This window comes from Hemiscyllium ocellatum, chromosome 3 (genome assembly GCF_020745735.1).
Source record: "Hemiscyllium ocellatum isolate sHemOce1 chromosome 3, sHemOce1.pat.X.cur, whole genome shotgun sequence".
NCBI classification, from domain to species: Eukaryota; Metazoa; Chordata; class Chondrichthyes; order Orectolobiformes; family Hemiscylliidae; genus Hemiscyllium; species Hemiscyllium ocellatum.
This window is the reverse complement of record NC_083403.1, coordinates 109,614,874-109,637,492: the sequence shown is the minus strand read 5'-3', so window position 1 is coordinate 109,637,492 and position 22,619 is coordinate 109,614,874. Positions and strand designations below refer to the sequence as shown.

General features: G+C 42.3%; 1 protein-coding gene across 1 annotated transcript in view; it reads right to left on the bottom strand.

Moving 5' to 3' along the window:
- The window catches only part of bmp5 (bone morphogenetic protein 5), a 132,465-nt gene that overhangs the window by 25,880 nt on the left and 83,966 nt on the right, over positions 1 to 22,619 (bottom strand). Inside the window, exon 3 of the mRNA XM_060852788.1 lies at positions 19,413 to 19,561. Within this exon, the coding sequence (XP_060708771.1) occupies positions 19,413 to 19,561 (149 nt within the window). The remainder of the gene's footprint in view (positions 1 to 19,412; positions 19,562 to 22,619) is intronic.

Sequence of the window (22,619 nt, the reverse complement as noted above, 5' to 3'; positions counted from 1 at the left end):
CTCCTGATTACTATGTGGAGGCCTGTACATAACTCTAGCCATGTTTTTTTTAACCTTTGTGGTTCTTCAATTCTACCCACACAGATTCTACACCCATGACTCTACTTTGTTTCTTACCACTGATTTAATTCCATTTCTTACTAATAAAACAACCCCACCCCCTCTGTCCATCTTTTTGATAGAATATATATCCTTGCATACTCAGCTAGCAATCCTGATCCTCTCACAGCCCCGTCTCTGTGATGTCTATCATGTCATACCTGCCAATTTTGATCTGTGCTTCAAGCTCATTTACCTTATTCCTTATACTGTGTACATTCAGATATAACACCTTCAGTCTTGTATTAACCATTTCACTTCTCATTGTCATTCCTGTGTCCAGTGTGCTTGAAATTTGATTGCCAACCCGTTCTATACAACACTGTGATAAAGTTAAAACCAGAAGTAGAACCACACACCCTCAGACATTGCCCAACACAGACAAATGAACACACACAAAGAAATAGCATCAGAAAGGATAAAGAGATTATTCAGCTAATAACAATTTAAGCACAAAACAGTTGAGGGATGTCAGTTTAACAATATTGTTGCTTTTAAGATGTAGTCCGAAAGTCCAAAACTCCTAGAATTAGCAATCTCAAATTGTTTTGTTGGGGTGGCAAATTGGCTAGCCATCAGTTCAGGATATCTAGACTGTTTCTCTTTAAAACTCTCTTCATAAGTCTTCTGAGGAAGTGAACTTCTGTTTTGTGAAAAGAAGGTTTTGCAGAGAGTACAATTACTTGTTAGCTCCTTTGTACAGGTCAGAGGCTTTTCCTTTGTAACCTGGAGTTAAAGCTCTTCGTATCAGTCAATGCTGTAAGGAACATTGCTGACCCCCTGAACAGCTATGGTTAAAAAAGCAATTGGATTCAGTACTTGAGAGTCAATCCTCCCACAGGGCACAAAGCAGTTACCATCAACACAAGGTTTGTATTGCAGATAGAATGACCATAGACAACTGACTAAGAAACGTAATGGCCGAGTGGTAATGTTCTGCAGATCTGGGTTCAAATCTGACCATAGCAGATGAACTTGAAAATGGAATTAACCACAAAATTGTTGGTGGAAAAACCCATCTGGTTCACTATGTCCCTTTAGAGAAGGAAACTGATGTTGCTAAACTGGTCTGGTATGTGACTCCAGATCCATAGTAATTTGGTTGATTCTAAGTGCTCTGAAAAATAAATACAAGCTCAACACCATCCCAAGAATGATAAAATATGAAGAAATTATGCATCTTTTAGGATAGGTATAATTTGCAATTAAGTGTAACTGCCTTTAAAGCAGATTAGAACAGATAACATTACACACCCATCAGCAAGTATGTGAGTTTTGATTGGCTTCCTGACATTGACCTCGGAGAAGTTTCTGGAAAGTTATTGCTCAGTAGAGTCACATGGTTATAGCAGCCATCTTTGTTGAGCTGTTAAATGGGTTTCTAAAAAAAGTCAACAACCTGCACCAAAATTAGTTTCCATTCCATTTGTGATTTATTTTAGCACTATTCCCTTATCCAATAGCACCCACACCACAGAACACAGAACCTTGCTCCCAGAACACCATTACCAGTGGGTAGAGTGTGACCTGCTCCTGAGCTCTGCCAGATATAGGCCTCTGAGCTTTGTTGCTCATCATTTACAAATCAAGCAGCTTACAGAACAAGTCACAGCCATTCACAACAATCCAAAAATCAATTTGAGCTGGAGATTTTCACCACTAAGTTTGTAACAGCATCTAGAGATCTGCTGGTGAGTGCATTTTAGTTTTCCCTCAGGTAACTGTGATTTAGTAATATTCTTATTAGAAGTAATATTATTGTAATGACAAGTGTACCGGTTGTATCTGCGGATATTTATTCTGGCAGTGTAAACAGTTTATTTTGTAAAATGTAAGGCGCTCTCAGTGACAAACATTGACCTGTTATATGAAACTGAACAGCTGCCCACACCAACTGCTTTGCAAGCTAGAATCAAGGGCCTATGCTCTTTGAACTTGCTCATATTGAAGTAAGCTTCCCTCTGTTGCCCACGTAATTTCTCCCCTCTTTTTGTTGTTAGCTTTGTATGATCAAACAGTTTACTTCTTGACACAAAAAAAGCTTCCAACAAGTAACTTTGCAACATGGAAATGCTCCAAATGATGTATAGTAAAATCATCTGCCTCCCAAATGTGCAATTAGATTAATCTTAATTTTGAAAGAACTTGGATCTATTCATACGAGCCAACCTTAAACAAATAATCTGTTAAGGTACTTTTAAAGGGAAAGCCTAAGGTGGCCAAAAGCCAAAGTCTGTATTTTGCAAGAAAACGTTCTGTCCTGGCACATATGAATGGAACAGTTTTATTTGTGGTTTCAGCCATTTCCATTCTATTTCCACTGTAACAAATATATTAATTCAGATCGAACTTCCTCTCTCTGGCAGCCTGTTTGTGTTGTAAAAGAGAAATTACAAATTCCATCCAAATATCATACCTTGAAATGGCCCACTTCAATACATAAACACTTTTACAACATGTTTATTCAGATGTTTGACTTTAAATTAGTTTAAGATGTTTCTAATGAAAAGCACAGCTAAAGCAAAAAAAGGGAACACTTTAATGAGTCAATGCAGCTGTATCATGCGTGTGTCCACACCAAACTACTGTTTTTAAAAAAGTCAGATGACATAACTAAATGTCTTTGTAAGTCATAGTCAACACCGTGTGATGAGATGTTTTAACAAGTTTTAGCATAGACTTTAAAAAATAAATTAGATTACTTTCATTTCATTCTACTTAATCCAACATCAACAAATGACCTAATGCACGTTTTTAAAACAAAAGTACAGACATTTTTAGTCGATAATAATGCTCTATCTGTTGGACTCAGTCAGCACTTAATCTCTTGTACATGGTTTATGATACTCGGTTTAGTTTCTGGCATTTTGGAACTTTAGTCCCAGAAACAAATGCAAAACAAAGTCCCATTTCCTTATTTCAGGACACATCTTTTCTTGCCTGTTTTCCATTTTCTTTTCATCTTAGCAGACCATCCTTTTCCACAGACAATGGCGCACACTCTGTTTCTTGGTTTAGTTATCATTATTGCCATTGAATCACTTAACATTCATCACTTGCACCATTAACATCACCATGAAACTCAGCAGTAAGGATCGACACATTGTTTGAACTATAGGACATCGCCAGCCACATGTGATTTTGACATCAGCTTCCATCCCATGTGGGAAATCAAGAGATGGCAATGGACAGATTTTGTATATTCTGACTTTTATTCGCTAAGCCAGTAGCAGTGCTAGTGCTGCTACTTTGGGTGAAACCAGGCAATTAAACACCAAGCAGGCATGGTAGCTGGAACTTTCCAAATCTAATACTGGCATTAGTGCTGATACAGAGCAGATTTGGCTGGGATTAGGAGGAAGGGGTCAGCTTTCTCTGTCCAAGGGTGACCTAATTCCAGCATGGAGTGTTAGCAAACCCACCATGGAGCTATGATTATTGAGGTCAAGTGTCAACCTCTGTGGCGTTTTCAATCCTGGATTAAAAGCATAAAAGATTATCCTGCCACATGTTTTGGGGAATGCGTCACCAATTTTCAAATACTCAATTTTCAATTTTCACCTTCTCAGTTCTGAAAATTAACTCAATGGGAGCTAAATTCAAATTCTAAAGATTACTTGATTCCTCTTGAATTCTGCCACAATTTTCACCCTGATGCTTTAACAGTTAGAAAGTAAGCACAGCAATTTATGAGCCATATTTTGATTTTGAAATCATCGCAAAACAACCTGCAAACATTCCCATCGGCGACATGTTGCTTTTTCAAAATGTCTCTCGGCTGAAGGTGAGTTTGGCTGAGCATGGATGCTGAAATTTAAATATCTCAAACCTGAAAACTGGCCACCTCCAACGTGTCCTCATCCATCATCACATGGTTTCCTGCTGGACAAATTTCTGCAGGGCCTCAAGAGAGCTGGCAGCTCAACAAAGGAATGGGAGAGTTTGGTATCGAGCCAGGTACAGGCATGAGCTAATCTGCTTCTCATCTCACAATCAATCAGTCCCAATGTTCATAACATCAAGATAGTGGTGGAGTAGGGCTCCTGAGTCACAGCTCGTCAATTCCAAATGCTATTCTTTCTTTTCCCAATACTTCTTTTTTAACTTTTGTTACTGACTTCCTTTTACTAACAATTAGCAGCGGTGAGGAATTCCATTGTGGACCTTCTGACATCAGTGAGTGGGCCCAGTGCGGACCTGAGTGAGCAGCAGCAAATGAGCCCTTACTTTTCCGTGCCAAGCACAGGACCTGGCATAGGAATTGATGGCTGCTACATCGACGAGGTAGACCCAGCAGTGAAACATGGTGCCTGAGGATCGGTGTCTCTGACCTTGGTTGGATCTGGTGCTGGCCGCGGCGTAAGGGCATCACAACAGCATCATCAAGGTGGGCACAGCGGCAAGAGATGTGACGGTGATGTTGGTGGGTCCAAAGCAGGTGGTGACAAGGTGTGGTGGAGGAGAATTGACCTAGCAGCAAACGATGGTGCCTGAAGAGAGGTGACTTCAACACTGGTTGGTTTGGGTGTCAATGGTGGAGGAGGGATGGCAATGCAGGCGTTGTTGATGATGGGCTGGGTTAGAATTGGTGGAATCTGTGTTAAGCTTTATTTTCCATTTTGTCCTTATTCCTAAAACTATTCAAAATGGTGCCTGATCATGGAGTCAGTGGAAAAGCTTTTCACTGTGTTTTACCGTTTCTCACACTGTAAAATACACATGGCAATAAAATCATCAATCATAAAATCACTAATCAATGGTTGAACCTACGTAAAGCCTAGTCACCCCCCCAAAAGAAGAAAACCATATGCCACCAAACAATACAAGTTTATCAATTCCATCATCCCCCTCTCCTCTGCGCATACCAGTTGTGACCTTCAATCTCTCCCACAAACCTTCCAATCTACCTCAGATCTTTCTGATTGCTCCCTGTCTCTTCTGTTCCCTGATCTCATCCAGTCCAAGCCTTCTGACTTTTTCTGCCTCCGATCCCTCCAGGTTCAAATCTGGACAATGTATGACCTTTGATATCTCCATTCTCTGGGCCTTCTCTATCCCTCATTATCTCCACTTGGCCAATGAGGCATTTAGCAAACAGAAGAAACTCTTTCCAAATGCTACAATTAGTGAATAGTGTGTTTCCCTTCTTTCTATGACTGCAATGGAGACAGGCCTCACAACGCAGGGCTGTTATGAATTAGTTTTTGAGGCCCTGTAGGAGTTGGAACAGTTTAACTCAAGTGATGTAAACAACAAGCAAAATGCAAAGCAAAGGTCACAATCTTGTTCCTATTAATGGTCACTGCAACACTGAGGAAATATAGATGCATAAGACCAAACCACACTGTCCAGGGATTCTGTTTGTGAAAAGCTGCACAATCCTTTTGAAACATAAATAAAAGAATTCTTCACAACTACAGTCTTGTACCAAACATTAGGGATTTGGTTTCTTAAACAGCAATGGTTACTACCTCTGTCCCATGGGAGTCCAGTTTTGTTTAATCAACAACCAGAGAGCTGAATATATTAGAGCCAATTCTGCATTTGGACAAAGATTCCAAGGATGTTATTCTGTGTATGATGTGGCCAGTATGAATATAATGGATAAAGTGGACTCCTTCTGCGCTGCAGATGACTCCAATAACTCTTGATCTGTCTTGCACCATTCTGGGCCTAAGACATTAACAGGATGTGTGGTAATATTAGCGTGGTTGATGTTTCACATTAGTCATTGTCCTGGTAAAAAATTGAAAATACAAAGATCATAACACATTAATGACACAATAAGGTGAATGTTAACATCCAGGACAGCTAGGAGACAAGATGGCACAGGATTGAATTCTGGAAATTGGTAAACTTAAACCCAGACCACCATGAACTTGCCAACTACTAGTTGAATCATGGGATAGCTGGGGAATCGAATCAAATAATCCCATTGGATTGTAACATGTACATGAGGCCACATGTCACCTTTTAATGGCTGGGTTTCCACAAGATTTGGGAACCCCAACAGTTTAAGGGAGGACTGTCAGGTCCAACTGCTAGTGATTTCTTCTGACATTACTTATGGGTTAAGGATACTGCCAGTCCACAGCTAACCTGCTGTGATCCGCTTCCCTCCCTGTAATCAGCCTCTATCAGCAATCTACTCCATCCATTATCATTTCCTTCTCAACCCTTCTCCAGTGACCTCTTGCAAATACCCCACGGAGATGTGGACAGTAAACTTTGAAAGGAGACAATTAAATCCAATATTATTTTTACTACTTTTTGTTTCCTTCAGAAGGGTTTTTATCCAATGTTTAGCCAACTCATGGGCTACACCAAATCTCCTAGGAGCTAAAGAAGGGCTGGGGTGCCTAGACCTCATTTAAACAAGATGGCATTATGCAAATGCCAAAAAAGGTGTCTACATATATCTCACTAGTTTCAGGCCAATTGCTTTTGTCATGTTGGTTTCAACAAGCACAGCTATCAGAGGCTATTTTATAAGTATGTGCTGGGACCCACCCTTGGAAAATTCTACCAAAGTCTCTGATATAGAGTCAGAATGACAATTTATAGTCTTAACTCTCACATTTCATTACAATGTTCACTTTTCATTTGCTATCTTAGCACATAATCACCTATTTTTATCAATAAACAGGGCTATGCCTGCTTTGAAGACGTCCCTTGCATTTTCTCATTAGCACCAGGATGTTTGGTGTCACTGTGAGCCTACCTGTTGCTTACCTGTTCCTTCATCACTCCAACTCTGTTGATTCAAACTGTGAAGATCGTTTAAGTTTTACACCTCACATTCTTAGCAAGCTTCCCATAGAACTGACTATATACTCCACCAAGGCAAAAGTGAGGACTGCAGATGTTAGAGATCAGAGTCAAGATTAGAGTGGTGCTGGAAAAGCACAGCAGGTCAGGCAGCAGCCGAGCAGCAGGGAAATCAACATTTCGGGCAAAAGCCCTTCATCAGGAATGAGGCTGATGAAGGGCTTTTGCCCGAAATGTTGATTTTCCTGCTCCTTGGATGCTGCCTCTGCATATTTCACCAAGTCTACAGTGTTGTCTACATTTCCTAACATGATCAGAATGTGATGATAACTGTATTTGTCGAGATCAATCCCTCCTTAGTGCAATCCATGCATATTTTGTATTTATCATCCTGTTAGCTTTGTCCGTTTTACTAGTTACTAGCTTTATGCCGACTCAGTAGTTACTCATTTGCTTTACTCCAATGCCACTTTTTGCCAAATACATTAAATCTTGAATAATTAATGGCCAGTCCTATTCTTCATGTAGCAATATTTCAATCATCATTACTATAACTGGCTTAACCATTCGACTTTGTCTTAATTTTTGATGCTATACATGCTGCTCTACAACATTTGAAATTGGCTTTGTTTTGTTTTGGCAGTTATAGAGTCATAGAGTCACAGAGATGTACAGCACGGAAACAAACCCTTCAGTCCAACCCGTCCATGCTGACTAGATATCTCAACCCAGCAGCTGGCCCATATCCCTGGAAACTCATCCAATTCATTTACCCATCCAGATTCCTTTTAAATGTTGCAATTGTACTAGCCTCCACCACTTCATTTGGCAGCTCATTCCATACACATACCACCCTCTGTGTGAAAACGATGCCCCTTAGGTCTCTTTTATATCTTTCCCCTCTCGCCCTAAATCTATGCCCTCTTATTCTGAACTCCCCCACCCCAGGGAAAAGACTTTGTTTATTTGTCCTATCCATGACCCTCATGATTTTGTAAAGCTCGATAAGATAACCCCTCAGCCTTCGATGCTCCAAGGAAAATAGCCCTGGCCTATTCAACCTCTCCCTATAGCTCAAATGCTCCAACCCTGGCAACATCCTTGTAAATCTTTTCTGAACCCTTTCAAGTTTCATAACATCATTCTGATAGGAAGGAGACCAGGATTGCATGCAATATTCCAACAGTGGCCTAACCAATGTCCTGTACAGCCGCAACATGACCTCCCAACTCCTGTGTTCAATACTCTGACTAATAAAGGAAAGCATACCAAATGCCTTCTTCGCTATCCTATCTACCTGCACTCCAATGTCTCTTTGTTCAGCAACACTCCCGAGGACCTTACCATTAAGTGCATACGTCCTGCTAAGATTTGCTTTCCCAAAATGCAGCACCTCGCATTTATCTAAATTAAACTCCATCTGCCACTTCTCAGCCCATTGGCCCATCTGTTCAATATCCTATTGTGACCAGAGGTAATCTTCTTCGCTGTCCACTACACCTCCAATTTTGGCGTCATCTCCAAACTTACTAACTATACCTCTTATGCTCATATCCAAATCATTTATATAAATGATGAAAAGTATGGACCCAGCACCGATCCTTGTGGCACTCCACTGGTCACAGGCCTCTAGTCTGAAAAACAACCCTGCACCACTGCCCTCTGTCATCTACCTTTGAGTCAGTTCTGTATCCAAATGGCTAGTTCTCCCTGTATTTCATGAGATCTAACTTTGCTAACCAGTCTCCCATGGGAAACCTTGTCAAATACCTTACTGAAGTTCATATAGATCCCGTCCACTGCTCTGCCCTCATCAATCCTCTTTGTTACTTCTTCAAAAAACTCAATCAAGTTTGCCAGACATGATTTCCCACACACAAAGCCATGTTGACTATCCCTAATCAGTCCTTGCCCTTCCAAATACATGTACATCCTGTCCCTCAGGATTCCCACCATCAACTTGTCCGCCACCAACGTCAGGCTCACTGGTCTATAATTTCCTGACTTGTCCTTACCACCTTTCATAAACAGTAGCACCATGTTAGCCACCCTCCAGTCTTCTGGCACCTCACCGGCAGTTAATTTAAACATTGATTCTATAATTGTAGCCATTTCCCGTGACCATTTATGTTTAGCCCTATTTTATTCCTTGGTCCAATCTTCGTTCTCATCTCCAATGTGCTTTAAGTTTAGGTTGTCGCCAATTCTACCATATCACTCCTCTTGTTTGAAGAATTAGCCACAATCCTATTTAATTCCAATTCAAATACTACTGGTTGTAGTACATGAATATTCCTGATGAAGGACTTATGCCTGAAACATCGATTCTCCTGCTCCTTGGACACTACCTGACCTGCTGTGCTTTTCCAGCATCACACTCTTAACTCTGATCTCCAGCATCTGCAATCCTCACTTTTTCCCTTAGAACATGGATAGCTGTTCCTTTTCTATATGCTACCATTGGTAGGAAACAGAATGAATCTCTGGCAGGACTTACATTGTTCAAAGTTTGTGAGAAGATTTGTAGCTCGGGTGCTCGTTGTTGTGGTTCTGTCGGCCGAGCTGGGAATTTGTGTTGCAGACGTTCCATCCCCTGTCTAGATGACATCCTCAGTGCTTGGGAGCCTCTTGTGAAGCGCTTCTGTGATGTAGCCGGAGGAAACATCACAGAAGCCTTCACAGGAGTCTCCCAAGGACTGAGGATGTCACCTAGACAGGGGACGAAATGTCTGCAACACAAATTCCCAGCTCGGCGAACAGAACCACAACAATTTACATTGTTCATTGTATCAGTCTTAGCTCAGCAGGTCAAGCAGAAAATGGCACAAGAAAGCAAAGATTCAAAGACAACTTTTGAATGTGAGTATTGCTCCCAGAAATGAGAATATATTTATCTTACACCCTGACAAGTAAACAGCAGGAGTAAATTTCTTGTTTTTTCATTCAGTTTACTAAATGTAACATAAACACAAACAAAATCTCCTAAAATTCACAAAGCAGTTAAATAAACATTGGACCAGACTGTGGCTTAGATTCCAAATTACAGAAAATTCACAAACCAAAGATCGGCAAGTTCTTACATTTCTCAAGGTGTCAGTTTGCTTCCAAATCATACGTGCGCCCTTCCAGTGCTAGATAAGGCAGAAGCCATGTTGATAATCACACGGCAGGGAGCACAACCAAAATAATGTAGAGTGACCAGTCTGCCACCTCAATCTGTACCATAAAGATTTAGTGTGACTGTGTAATAGGTTAGTGAGACAGTAAGTGAGGCAATGTTACATAATCTTGCTCTCTCTCTTGCAGTCTCATGGCAAAACGAAGCCAGAGGAAGACTTTTTTAGCCAAACTTGAACTTGAGAGCACAGTACTCCAGCTAACTTGCTCCTTTCCTCCGCTAACATTGCAGAGCTGAACTGAAGTTAAAGGCAGGAAGGCCACATCAACAATGTTCCTTCAAGGAACCACCAACTACTTTCAGGTCAGCTGTTGACCTCTTTCTACAGGCATTTGCTGTGTTTTGTAGTGACAGTCAGTGGTTTCAGGAGGCCTTCAAACCTGCTGAAGTGATGTGGCATGTATTGAAGGACGTTGTCCCAAGTTCAAAAGATCCTGTGGAATCAACTTGATCCCAGTATGGTGCTGCTGGGATCAGAATGGTGGAGCTTCACAGAGAGATGTCTTGATGTGATGCATGCTGCACAACCTCTCAACCATGTAGGCATTGTCCTTGGCACCAGCTATCTTGTGGGCAGCTAAAGAAGAGGGAGAATGTTGGAGGAGATGCACCATACTGATCAGGCTGTCTGTGATCAACTCACTTGGTTGCAATATTAATAACCAGAACCCATGACCTCAATCATCAATGCCACCCTAACCCTCTGAATTCTGCCTGGCCGTAATGTAAAAATGAAAGACATTATAAAATGAGATTCCAAGCCACACTTATAAACCCTCAATATTCCACTTTAACTCAACTAATCACTCCAAATTCCTTTAGTTCATGTCTTTCATTTGCCTTCCTGAGTGTGTCCACTGCTGTGCCACCCTAGTAGTTGTCACATGGTTGGTGGAAGGCTGTAAATTTTCAGTGGGGGAAGACAACAGTAGGCCCCTGTAGCAGTACCTGGAGCCACCCTGAGTCAAGAGGCCTAGGTTTTTGATTAGGTGGCAGCAGTCTGAGCTGTCTGACTGGCAAAGGCACCAGCGGAATGACATTGGCAGGAGAGCAAATGCTGTCACTGTGTAAAAGGGGAGTGAGTCTGTGCTCTGTACTGCCACTGACACCACCCCGTAGACTGAAGGCCAAGCTGTTAGCAGACCCGATGATGCCTATGAACTCACTCTTCTGTAGCTAGAATGGAAACAGTCTGGGCTGGTAACTCAGCACCATGAGCTTGAATGACTGAAATCAGAGCTTCTATGGCAGCCTTCAGACACTGGCCTGCACTTGCAGGGCAATAGAAAATGAGGCATCAGTTTTCAGGCACTGCATCAAGATGGCTCTGCAAGAGAGCTAAATGAGCTGGCCATTACTTCCATGATTCAGAGAATGAGCTCAAAGCTATCCCAAGCTGATACCAACCTCCTCAATACTCCTTGGCAGCCTATCAATACACCAAGCCTTTCATGACATGTATTCAGCCTCCTTCTTCTGTAGGCTGACTCAAGCTGTTCATCTGTGTCATCAACAGCAGAATTCATGTTGTGATCTTGGCATCTAATTGACTCTTGTCTCCCTGACTGACTCTATGCTACTGAGGCCCAGTCACAGACCTACCTTTGAGCTATCCTCTGAAATACAAATGGTGTTGGTGTCTCAGCTGGAGGGGGGAAGGGAGCAACAGTGTTTCTTCTTCATCACTGTCCTCCTGCTCTTCTACCAGGGCCTGACCAGGCTACAGATCTTGTACATCTCAGAGCAGAGAGGCAGAAGAGAAGGGTTTTCCTAATGAGTGGAGGAGTATATTAATACCATGTTCAACTTGGCACAGTGGTTAGCACAGCTGCCTCACAGCACCAGAGACCCTGGTTCAATTCCCAACTCAGGCGACTGACTGTGTGGAGTTTGCACATTCTCCCCGTGTCTGTGTGGGTTTCCTCCGGGTGCTCTGGTTTCCTCCCACAGTCACAAAGATGTGCAGGTCAGGTGAATTGGCCATGGTAAATTGCCCATAGTGTTAGGTAATGTAGGGGTACGGGTGGGTTGCGCGTCGGCAGGTCGATGTGGACTTGTTGGGCCGAGGGGCCTGTTTCCACACTGTATGTAATCTTGTCAACCAGAAGAGATTATGGATTGAGGGTTGCGGGGGGGAGTGGGATTAAGAAGCAGAACTAGGAGATTCTAGCACCTTTTTTACAGTATCAGATCCTGTGCTAGTCACAGACTCCATTCTGACTGCTCAGGTAGTAGGGAACAGCTCCCTCATGGGCGTGTTTAGCTGGAGGTGCCACTCATTGGAAAGGTGCTGTCATTCCCCTGTTGTGCACCAACCTGTTCCTGAGCCAGCACATTTTTATGCAGAATGTTTGACTGCGACAGTTGAAGAATTAATATTGTTTACAAGTTGAGAATTCGGAGCATGGTGTTTGCAGCAACACGACCGTCTGAGGGCAAGGAGAAGTTACAGAAGTCCGACTTGTGACTTTGTTGAGTGCTGGGGATGTGTTGTACTGAGCAATATCTAAGGTTAGTGGTGCAGTTAATGCGATGCAGCCTTTGACAATGTATTCACTGACGTTTAGCACTCAGGTGAAGTCAATGAATTTCTTGAGGCATGAATCCATGCCCTGAGGGTTAGAATTAACAGATTTTGGTTATCTTTCTCGTGGCATTATCTGGTTTTATCACCTTTTTCTAGTTTGTCATAGAATTATCTCTATGAATGGATGCCGTCTCTCCTCTTCTCCTGCACTGTACCATGACCTTTGTGCACTTTAGGAAATATGAAAGTCCATGCTTTGTCATGTTGTGCTGTTATTGAGGGCTCCACAGTTCAAAATCACTTTTAGAATGATTTCAGTGGAGCCAATGTACAGCACTTCAATGGCTTCAGATATATATGTCAACCCTAAATGTAACTTGGTTCCCTCACTCAGTCAAAGTGCAATTTACCAAAATAATTAAAATGATCAAAAACATCCTCTGCTTTAGATATAAAGAGGGCCTCAACAGTCTCTGTGTGGTCAGTACCAAAGTCATTTGTCACAAAGTTAGAGACATTATAGGAGAAAATTGTACCTGGTATCAGGGGCTCGGGTTATGCAGACAAACTGGAGAATTTGGGAGTATTCCCCTGGCAGTGGACAACAGGATAAGTGCAAAGTTTGAATGGTTCTAACAGAATGCAAAAGGGAAAATTGTTTCCACCCCCAGGAGGGTAAATTTTCCAGAGGAGGCAGATACAAGATAATTGGCAAAAAAAGAGGGGAGATGATGAGAGGTTTTTTTTATTATTACATAATACATTTTATAATTCTAATTGATATGATCTAAAACATTCAGTCAGAAAGAGTGGTCGAAACAGACTCATTAGTACATTCCATACAGCGGCATAAATGTTGACAAGGAGAACCTTTCTGGGCTGTATGGAAAGAGTAAGGGAATGGTACCCACTGGAGTATTGTTTCAAAGAGGCAACACAAGCACAAGAGCTGTGTGGTCTCTTGCTGAGGCACCTACATCTATGAATCCAGTTCCTTTTGATGCGTTGCATATGAATGTCAAATAGAATTTATTTCTTCACTGTTATGTCATGTTAAACTAGTCCTATTTGCCTGTTTTTGTCCAATATCCCTCTAAACCTTCCCTAGCCATGCAACTGTCCAAATGTCTTTTAAATATTGTAACTGTACCTGCATCTATCACTTCCACTGGCAGTTTACTCCATACATGCACCACCCTTTATATGAAAACATTGCCCCTCAGATCCCTTTTATATCTTTCTCCTCCTGCCTTAAACCTATGCACACTAGATTTGAACTCCCCAACTCTCAGAAAAAGACCTTTGCTATTCACCTTATCAATGTCTGAAAACTCAACTAATTCAATAACGTCCTTCAGCAGAAAAGATGCCCAAATCTGCGCTTATTTCAGTGTGCTATATTCAAGCTGATTAACTTGTTTTGACTTGTTATCAAGTTCTTGAAAATTCTTTAAGATCCTGAATAGCCTGCTACTAACAGCTTTACATTGACTGAAGATTGTCAGCTGGACTCTCTCTATGGCAATTCTCTGATCTTGCATTTAAAAACCATGGCTTGAAACCATAGTCCAGGGCTTCAACATGATCTGGTGAGGGGCCGGAGTGTAGTGCTGTGATGTTGGTGTTTCTATCCTTTTGGATGAAACGTTAAACTCAGCTACTGCTGACCTATTCAAACAGAGGTTAAAGGTCTCCTACTGTGATCAGAGGTAGAGAACAAGGTTACTGATGTCTGGGGCCAAGTGAAAATATGTTAATTTATCATTCGTGCCAGTGCTACTGTGGTGTCTAAAACATCTACCATGTTTGCCTCAGTAACATGGCAATACAAAATAATGCCTGCAAAGTATTTGACAAGTTTGAGAGAGTGGTGAAATACTGCTCCATAAATATGTCTAACCCTCTGGAAGATTGAATCTATCAGTTGTAGAAACAAAACACATACCTCTTATCCATTACTCTCACCGCCATGCATCCTGAAATCTGGCTTTCATTGATCTAAGTATTTAATTAGTTCAGCTTATTGTTGCATTTATCTTGGAGCGAAATAGTTTACTGTCGCCAGAGTTTGTCTTGGTATTATTACAAGAACTGGTATCATTCCTGTCAGCTGTGAAAGAAGAAAATGGTAGAACACAAAACCTATACTTTTATTTCTGTATCTTGTACCACTCTCTGTTGTTTTGGCCAGAACACTGTATAGGCAGGTTTAACTGGAAAATATCCTTGAATTATTAACAAACCAGACAGAATGACATCGTTAATTATATACATATAAAATGGCCAATAATATGAACTTGGTGGCCAAGAAGTGGGAAAATAAATGTTCATTGAACGTTACTGTATGAAAAAGGCTTTGAACATTGAAATAAAACAAACAAACAGTCGCAAAACACAGACTCAATAGAGGCACAGACATGCAAAAAGAGCTCAGGGACACAAGGAAATTAGTAAGAGTTTGAGCAGGTCGGAGTGAAGGATGTAATTATAATGACAGAGCATGGACGTCTGAGTTTGTGTTTTCCCCTCGTTCCCTTGGCTGGTTGTTGGCTGTAGATTTAAGAATAGTCCCATTAAATGATGCTGATAGCCCTAAAAATCATTCCAAGAAGCTAAAGTGCAATCCACAAGAAATCTATCTATGGAATGTGCATTGTAACTATGCAATGAATTCCTTTTTAAAACAATAAGTAAATATAGTTCTAAGATATTTCTTTCCTAGAATTGCTGAGTATTTGCATTTGATTTTAATCCAACACTTGTTTGAAAACCACTCCAATTAAAATCCCCCTCCATGCCAGCATTGTACTCCACCCCCACTCCCAGAGCGACCTATTTAAAAGGCTGCACTGTATCCATGAGAACTGACAGCTGTCCCCATAATACCTTACCTAAGTGACTGATCTGAAGTTCTCTTCAGCCAAAATGCACTTTACCATCAGGCATTAGTTGGTAATGAATGAGATTGGGAGAAAGTGAGGACTGCAAATGCTGGAGATCAGAGCTGAAAAATGTGTTGCTGGAAAAGCGCAGCAGGTCAGGCAGCATCCAAGGAGCAGGAGAATCAACGTTTTGGGCATAAGCCCTTCTTCAGGAATGAGGAGGGTGTGCCAAGCAGGCTAAGATAAAAGGTAGGGAGGAGGGAATTGGGGGAAGGGCATTGGGAATGCGATAGGTGAAATGAGGTTAAGGTGAGGGTGATAGGCCGGAGAGGGGATGGGGGTGGAGAGGTCGGGAAGAAGATTGCAGGTCAAGAAGGCGGTGCTGAGTCCGAGGGTTGGGACTGAGATAAGGTGGGGGGAGGGGAAATGAGGAAGCTGGAGAAATCTACATTCACCCCTTGTGGTTGCAGGGTTCCTAGGCAGAAGATGAGGCGCTCTTCCTCCAGGCATCGTGTTGCCATGGTCTGGCGATGGAGGAGGCCAAGGACCTGCATGTCCTTGGTGGAGTGGGAGGGGGAATTAAAGTGTTCAGCCACGGGGTGGTTGGGTTAGTTGGTCCAGGTGTCCCAGAGGTGTTCTCTGAAACGTTCCGCAACTAGGCGGCCTGTCTCCCCAATGTAGAGGAGGCCACATTGGGTGCAGTGGATACAGTAAATGATGAGTGTGGAGGTGCAGGTGAATTTGTGGCGGATATGGAAGGATCCCTTGGGGCCTTGGAGGGAGGTAAGGGAAGAGATGTGGGCACAAGCTTTGCATTTCTTGCGGTTGCAGGGGAAGGTGCCGGGAGTGGAGGTTGGGTTGGTGGGGGGTGTGGACCTGACGAGGGAGTCGCAGAGGGAGTGGTCTTTCTGGAACACTGATAGGGGAGGGGTGGGAAATATACCCTTGGTGGGGTCTGTTTGGAGGTGATGGAAATGACAAAGGATGATACGTTGTATATGGAGGTCGGTGGGGTGGTAGGTGAGGACCAGTGGGGTTCTGTCCTGGTGGGGATTGGAGGGACAAGGTTCAAGGACGGAGGAGCGGGAAGTGGAGCAGATGCGGTGGAGAGTATCGTCAACCACGTCTGAGGGGAAATTGCTGTCTTTGAAGAAGGAGGCCATCTGGGTTGCTCAATGAATGAGATTGAACAAATTCTAACAATTAACTTTTCAATAGGCAGTGAGGTCCTGAGACCTAGACAACAATGGCTGCACCCACTGAATTACTCACAGAGTGGGCAAGTTATGTAAATATTAAATACCACAAAGAAGTTAATGGCAGCACTAGCATAGACATGGACACGATCAAAACTGCATTGTGTTGTTTTACTTGCATTGTTAAAGAAAGGCCTGAATGTTATTTGGACATTTCCTCATTTGCATCCTTTTTTTTAGATTACTTACAGTGTGGAAATAGGCCCTTCGGCCCAACAGGTTCACACTGACCCTCCGAAGAACAACCCATCCAGACCCAGTCCCTTACACCTAACACTACGGGCAATTTAGCACAGCTAATTCACCTAACCTGCACACTTTTGGGCTGTGGGAGGAAACCAGAGCACCCAGAGGAAACCCACGCAGTCACGAGGAGACTCCACACAGTCGCCTGAGGCGGAATTGAACCCAGGTCTCTGGTGCTGTGAGGCAGCAGTGCTAACCACTGTGCCACCTTTCCTCCATATCTTTGGGTCAATACCCCAGAATCTACACTTCAATTCTGGGAGCACCTCAAGAACAATATTTTATCAAGGAACATTCCCAAGAACTCTTCTATTTTCTAGTGACCTCAAGTCGCAAACTTAAGTACTGCTTTTAAAACTTGAGAGGTGTATATGTTAGCACGGTGATTATGTTATTGGATGACTAAAGACCTGATTGCAGATTTGGAGGAACCTGGCATTTCCTCATTTCGCACAAAAAGGTGGCTCAGAAAGTTGGATCTTAATTATGTTGCACTGGGATTTCTTGACATTTTCCATCCCAGGCTGGAAAATCCTGGGATGAGAGCAAAGGGTGGAAAGTGTGGAGGTGGGCTGTGCAGAATGCCTGTCTTGGTACACCAGCACGGTGTTTCTGTTTAATTAAAGAAAAATCAGAAAACAAAATAAATCCCTCGAAGACTCACCCCTCACACACATGCCATGTTATGTCACTCTACCTAATCCATCAACCCAATAGACCCCATACTAACTGAAGGGCTTATGCCCGAAACGTCGAATTTCCTATTCCTTGGATGCTGCCTAACCTGCTGTGCTTTAACCAGCAACACATTTTCAGCCCATACTAACTTAATGCCAATAATGCCACACATACTACTTTTTACAACTGCCATACCAGCTCATTAGTATCCATCATGGACAGAACTCATGCAGAGTTGACAGCATTTTACTTTATAATTGTACCTTCCCTACCCACCCATTACCATGATAAGAAGGTGCTGGTGATGGACTGGAGTGAACAAAATCAGAAGTCACATGACACCAAGGTTATAGTCCACCAGGTTTATTTGAAGTCACAAGCTTTTGGAGCGCCACTCCTTCATCAGGTCACCTGTTGGACAAGAACCCAGTGTCGTGTGACTTCTGACTCCATCCAATACAAGCAAGGCATGCAACCAAGTCAGGTTCAATTAACACTCCGATGATCGAGCTGCCAACCTGGTGATGCTACAGAATGACATGCGTACCAGAAGCAGGAAACAGAAAATGAAAATGCTAAAAACAATCAGCAGTCTGGGAGAATTCTGTGGAGACAAAAATTTCTGATCAATGATCTTTCATCAGAAAGATGTAATGTTGTCATTCATGGGATGTGGGCATCACTGGCTGGTCCAGCATTTATTGCCCATTTGTAATTGTCCACAAGGCATTTGAGAGTCAATCATAACAGTGGAGCTCTGGAGTCACATGTAGTATAGAACAGGTAAGGATGGCAGTTTCCTTCCCCGAAGGACATTAGTGAACCAGACGGGTAGTCCTAACAATCAGCAGTGGTTACGGTCTGTGTTCCTTAGATACTGTGGCAGAAGGCCTTGGCTTGAGCCATTTAAATGGCAAAGAGGAAGAAGGACTTGGAGTTAAGGACAGAGAGGCTGACCTATTTCCCTCATCCCTGCCTGAGACTGGCCCCCAGACTGGGGCAAATGGAGACCCCATTCCCCCACAATGTAACAGGCAGATTACACTGGTTTTCTAGTTGGAAAACTAGTCACTTTTCTCAATGACAGGGAAAGGCAAGTGGCAAGTTAAGCATCTTAAGTGACCACTTGCTGACTTTAATCGGCGACAAATTGCCAATGAACCTTCTCATCCAGTACCCAATCGCTGAGATGGCAAGAAGTGTGAGAGCCTTCTGGGGTTAAGTTGCCCCATTACCTTCCCTTCTCACTACCTCTAATATGTCCTGAGACACCATCACGTGGGTGCTGCTAATCACGCTGTTACCTAGACTAAACCTTCAGCACAACCAGGAGTGGAGAATTGAACAATCAACAAAATGATGAGGCTCCACAAACACCATCCCATCCCCCACCCCTCAACGATGACAACCCCAGACCAGTGAGTGATAAGGATCAAGTGTGTTCAACTATCTCCAGCCTGAGGTGATCTATCTAACCTTCTTCCTGATGTCCTACACCGCATCACAACATTCTTCACAATCAAAAAAGTACTTTTGAAGAGTAGTCGCTTCTGTAATTTCAGAAACTAATTCACTCACAGTAAGTTCCCACAAACAGCAGAGTGATGAAAACCAGATTGTCCATCATAAGACAATGACAGACAAAGAGCATATTGGCTAGGACACCAGGAGTGCAATTTACACAAAGCATCTAAAATAGTAACACTTTTAAAGGTGATCTCTCCCAGATCGAAATTCTAAGAATTACCCTCTATTGATTAGCTCAATGGATAACCTACCATCCATTATTTCCACACAAAGTTGCAAGCCCAGATTATGGTGTGGGTTTACAACCCAGTGATTGCTGGTAGCAGTGATATCAAAGACAAGCCATCCTCCATCAGACGCGCGGATTTTCTTGTCATCCAGCAGAAAGAGGTCAGCATCCCTAGAGGATGGGAAATATAACCAGGCATGAGTTTTATTGTCTATCAACAGATAGCAATAAGAGGTCACATTTATAGAACATATTTCACATCCTTGTGCATTTCAACACAGTTCACAATTATTAATGACGATGGCCATGCATTAAGTCACAGGGCAATCTGTTTGGAAAATCAGGTTGAGAGGTAAATATTTCCTCGGACATCAGACTCATTTCAAGTGAGGTCACAGAATCTTTTGCATTAATTTAAATGGGCAAATTGTGTCCCAATTCAATATCTCAGTTAAAAGACAGAAACTCAGTTTACAGTAGTTTTCAGAGTGGGGTTCGAATCCACTGCCTCCTTACTTGCAGACAAGAACACTTCACACTCAGCCAAGCTAATACACCAAAGAACCTTTCATACAATAAATATTGCAGAAAGTGTGGTGCGTGAGTAAATATTTATTTCAATAAATGAATGGGTATACAACAGTTACAAAATGCAATGGTGGATTGGAAATATTGACCCCCATGACATCATCAGAAATCATTTCTGGTAAGCTGAAAGGTGGTGGGGTTCTTGAGGTGGGGACAGCTTCAAAAGTGCCTCTCACACTGTGCCCCCACCCCAAAGAATAATCTCGCAGTGCTCAGAAAGGCATGTAGAAACGTAATCCTTCCCCAAACGGAATTGGCAAAGTGCTGTATGTGTGTCACTAATCAATCACTTTCTGGTTCTGTCCCAATTTCTGTATCCACTCCCATTCCCCATCACATCTACCAGCAATTACAAGCCCAAAGTTTCTACATAGCAGTCCATAAAAGCAGTCCATAAAAGGTTTTCTTGGTGTGTGGTACCCCCAGGATAATGTCAGAAACCTACAATGCAACCTCCACTAAAGTTGAGAGCATATCATAGCCAAGGGAAGCAAATCATTTGACAATGTTATCAATCCTGGTGTTACTCCCAGGCAGGAGAAAGTGAGGACTGCAGATGCTGGAGATCAGAGCTGAAAAATGTGTTCCTGGAAAAGCGTAGCAGGTCAGGCAGCATCCAAGGAGCAGGAGAATCGACATTTCAGGCATAAGCCCTTCTTCAGGAATGAAGGGCTTATGCCCAAAATGTCGATTCTCCTGCTCCTTGGATGCTGCCTGAGCTGCTGCGCTTTTCCAGCAACACATTACTCCCAGGCAGCCAATGCTGTTAATTGAGCAGCTTCAAGCCTTGTCACCCTGTAATTCTGCAAAGCTACAAATACTAAAGTGGCCACACAAGGAGAACATTTCTCACCTCCCCTGGATGCACCAAAGATGGTAACAATCAGATAATTGGAGTGACCTTGACCTACCTCTCCCAAAGTGGTCAAATGAAAAGGAGCACTACCTAATAAATTATATTTACTACTCTTTCTGGAGTCTGAAATGTGAAATGTCTGACTAATGGCCAGTGTGTTCTTTGAACTGCTGGAAAAGCTGTAATTAATTAGACATGTCTCCTCAGATGGTTTTTCACGTGTAACCACCTAAAACAAACAATCCTGATCAGGAGTGACGAATGGGCTGTTTAGTATAAGGTTTCTGATTTTACAGTTAACTGTCAATAAATAAAATTGTGTCACATTTACTGTGAACTGTAAAGACAGCAAAAATGTCCAAAGTATGATAGTTTTGTTACTTATGTTTAGGTAAGTGGATTTGCCATTAGATTGGCAGAATTTCTGATTCTATTGTATTTGTTCCTTCCCCTTAATACGCCACCCTTGACAAGTGGTACAAGCTTAAAATTCTCAGTTATTTGCTTCAATATTAGAGATTGTTTTGTTTGTTGAGGCTATTTAATTGAAACAAATATAAGTGAAAATAGACAAAATGTACCGACAACTGCAGGAACATCAACTTCTTGAAGAACTCTTTGATGAAGCTATCTGTTGAAATGCACAAAATGGTTCAGGTCACTCGTTCACAATACAAGACGTTCCAGCTCTGCATATTCCAGACACTCCAGCAGTTTCCTTTCCCAAGGCGAGCTGTGGAATTATAGTTTTGTCCCGTATTGAGGTTGTAGGAAGTGGAGGGGCTCTCACTCATGCAACTGGGGGTGCCCTGATGAATCTGTGGGTAAGCCACGCAGATGGCGTGAATGCTCTGCTCTGCATCAAACTGCTGCCATTGAATAACGTCAGTGTGTCTGATGCTAACACTGAACGGAAATGAAAGGCTGCAGGGGCAGTGATGCTGCCATTGCCATTTTGACGTCACCAGTCTCATGTGCACATTGACACAGGAGTGGTATAACTTACAAGTCGGGTACCAGTTTGATTGCCAAGTGCACTGAACTGAAACAGTGTGGGGCAAAACACAGGAAAGTGGGGGACCCCCAAGATGGCCTTTTGGGTCTGTGGAGCTAGTTGCAGTGATAAGCTTAAATATACTCAAAAGGGGTGCCTTAAAATGGGATGACATAGGCCAGGAGATAGGGAAATGTCCAACAGAGAGAAAAAAGTAATCTTGATTAATAAATTAAACCTCATTGAAAGGAAAAACGTAGATATAAAGGAACACTCAATAATAAATAACCACAGCATCAACCGATAACCAATGACTCACAGAATGAATGTCTTTTCATTAGACTTGTTATTAACATTGATACAGAAAATAAATTATTGATCCCATGAAACCCTCAACAAGGTGCTGAAATTTTAGAAGGAAATTTTAGCCCCAATAAAACATGTGGGTTTAAGTCAGAATAGGAAGTTAAACACAGTAAATTCAATAACCTACAGGATCCAGTACTTACAGTGTTTCCACACTGTAAGTAATCTAATCTAATCTAAACTTTGAAATAAATCAGGATAATGATCCCCCACTCCACCCTCCCTGCTGTCAGGCAGGTTGATAGTTTGGATATTACAGAAATTGTTTTGCTTGTTGAGGCTATTTAATTGAAACAAATATAAGTGAAAATAGACAAAATGTACCAACAACTGCAGGAACATCAACTTCTTGAAGAATCCATTTGGTCTTTCTAGTCTACCTGTTTAGAGAGTTTAGTACCCACCTGTGGTACAGGTCGGACTTG